General features: G+C 48.5%; 2 protein-coding genes across 2 annotated transcripts in view; both read left to right on the top strand.

Moving 5' to 3' along the window:
* Positions 1-1,617, top strand: part of LOC127010231 (uncharacterized) — a 30,310-nt gene extending 28,693 nt beyond the window's left edge. The window contains exon 2 of the mRNA XM_050884110.1: positions 1,544-1,617. Within this exon, the coding sequence (XP_050740067.1) occupies positions 1,544-1,617 (74 nt within the window). The remainder of the gene's footprint in view (positions 1-1,543) is intronic.
* Positions 1,618-1,763: 146 nt separating this feature from the next.
* The window catches only part of LOC127010180 (protein nubbin-like), a 49,075-nt gene continuing 48,338 nt past the window's right edge, over positions 1,764-2,500 (top strand). Inside the window, exon 1 of the mRNA XM_050884056.1 lies at positions 1,764-2,500. This exon is cut by the window's right edge and continues 191 nt beyond it. The gene's annotated coding sequence lies outside the window, so the exon portion shown is untranslated.

Genomic DNA, 2,500 nt, shown 5'->3' with positions numbered 1-2,500 from the left:
TTAGAAGAAGGGCGCGGGAACGGCATGACGATGAGGGGGAGGGAGGGGGAGAAGGGAGGGGATCAGAAGGAAGGGGTAGAATGGGGAAGGAATAAAGTTGGAGAGAGGGAGAGAAGGAGGATGACGATAGAGGGAGAAGAGTAGGAGAGAAAGAAGGGAGAGAAGGGAGGGAGGAAGAAAAGGAAGGGAGGGGGAGGACGAGAGAGGGAGGGGGAAGGGGTAGAATGGGGAAGGAATAAAGTTGGAGAGAGGGAGAGAAGGAGGATGACGATAGAGGGAGAAGAGTAGGAGAGAGAAAGAAGGGAGAGAAGGGAGGAGAAGAGAAGGAGAGAGGAGAGAGAGAGAGAGAGAAGGAAGAGGTAGAAAGGAAGGAAAAAAAAAGGAGAGGGAGAGAGAGAGAAGGAGGGTAACGAAAAAGGGAGAAGAGGAAGAGAGAAAGGGAGTGAAGGGAGGAGAGAGAGAAGGAAGAAGGGATAGAAAGGGGAGGAAAAAAAGGAGGAGGAGAGAGGGAGAGACAAGGAAGGGAGAGAAAAGAGAGAGAGGGGGAAGGGAAGGGAGGATGATAGGAGAGGAGGAGGAAAGAGAAAGAGGGAGAAAGAGTGATAGTCAGGATAGCAGTAGTAGTAGTAGTAGTAGTAATAGTAGTAGTAGTAGTAGTAGTAGTTAGGTTAAGTTAGGTTAGGTCAGGCTAGGTTAGGTTAGCAGTATTGGTAGAAGTAGTAGTAGTAGTAGTTAGGTTATAGGAATAGTTAGGGAGGGTCAAAATAGTCGTATGGATAGTTTAGTCAATATCTACTTAGCATCCTGTCAATAGTTAATCTCAGAGGGGTCATTCAGCATCTTTGAACCGCATCCGACCTTGCCAGCATCCCTCCATCTCTCACCTCAATCTCATCTCAATCTTCTTTATCTATTTCATCTCTCCGTCATATTACCAGCATCTTAGGTCAGGTCAGGTCAGGTCAAGTCAGGTTAGGTTAGTAGTAGTAGTGGTATAGTGATGGTTAGGTTAGGTTAGGGAGGGTCAAAATAGTCGGATAGTTTAGTCAGTATCTATTTTGCATCCTATCAATAGTTCATCTCAGAGGGGTCATTCAGCATCTTAATCTTACCAGCATCCCTTCATCTCTCACCTCAATCTTATCTCAATCTTCTCTATCTATTTCATCTCTCCGTCTCATATTACCAGCATCTTAGGTCAGGTCAGGTCAGGTCAGGTCAGGTTAGGTTAGGTTTGTAGTAGTAATGGTATAGTGATGGTTAGGTTAGGTTAGGGAGGGTCAAAATAGTCGGATAGTTTAGTCAATATCTATTTTGCATCCTGTCAGTAGTTTATCTCCGAGGTCATTCAGCATCTTTGAACGGCATCCCATCTTGCCAGCATCCCTTCACCTCTCGCCTCAATCTCATCTCAATCTTCTTTCTCTATTTCATCTCTCCGTCTCATTAACATCATCTCTCATCTCATCTCCTTACCATCTCTCTTACAGCATCCCAGCATCCCTCATCTCACTACCTTCTCCTCATCTCACTCATCTTACAGCATCTCATCTGCTCTCCATCTCCGTCTCCTCATCATCTCTCCACCTCGTCATCTCAATTTTACCAGCATATTAGCATCTCTCATCTCGCGGTTTTCATCTCTTCAGCGTCTCTCAGTCACAGCATCTTTTACCATCATCTCTTATCTCATCTCCTCTATCTCTCCGTTTCTTCAGCATCTCTCCATTCTTTATTCTTTTGTAACTTTATATGGAGGAGGAGGAGGAGGAGGAGGAGGTCGAAAGACGAGGAAGAGGATAAGTATAACAGGGATGAAGGAGGAGGAGGAGGAGAGGAAGACGAGGAGGACTAAAAAGAGGAGGAGGAAGAAGAATTACGAAGATTACAGAAAGACGAAGACAGATTAAGAAGAAGAGAGAAACAAGAAACACAGAAGAGGAAGAGGAAGAGGAAGAAGAATCAACACACAAACGAAACAGATAAACAAAAATAACACACAAACAAGATCAAGAAAACAAGAAACCAAAACAAAAACAAACACCAGGAAACTCGGAACACTCAAACTCAGAAGAAGAAAAAGAAGAAGGAGACGAGAGAGAGAGAAGGCCCGTGATGTCGGTAGCGGCGGCGGCGGCGGCGGAGGAGGAGGAGGAGGAGGAGGAGGCGCCCTGCATATGCACTCCACAACTCTTTAAAATGATAATCAGCCCAGTGTAATTTGAGGGCGGGGCTGGGCGGCGTCGGGATTGGCTGGCGGCGGGCGGTGGGCGGCGCGCGGCGGGAAGGGGCGGGACCAGGGCGGGCCAGCACCGGGAGACCACCGCGCGGAAGCCAGTTCCCAGCGCGACTGAACCTTGCGTGAACGTGTGTCAGCCTCGCACGCACACGCACACACGCACACGCAGGCCGCAGGAGGTGCCAGCGTGCCCCACACACCCGGCGGAGGCGCTGAAGGGGCGGGGAGTGCCAAGCCGTGTGTGTGTCGCGTCCAGTGCCT

This window comes from Eriocheir sinensis, chromosome 42 (assembly GCF_024679095.1).
Source record: "Eriocheir sinensis breed Jianghai 21 chromosome 42, ASM2467909v1, whole genome shotgun sequence".
NCBI classification, from domain to species: Eukaryota; Metazoa; Arthropoda; class Malacostraca; order Decapoda; family Varunidae; genus Eriocheir; species Eriocheir sinensis.
Note: the sequence above shows the minus strand (reverse complement) of the source record. Positions and strands in the feature narration are given on the sequence as shown.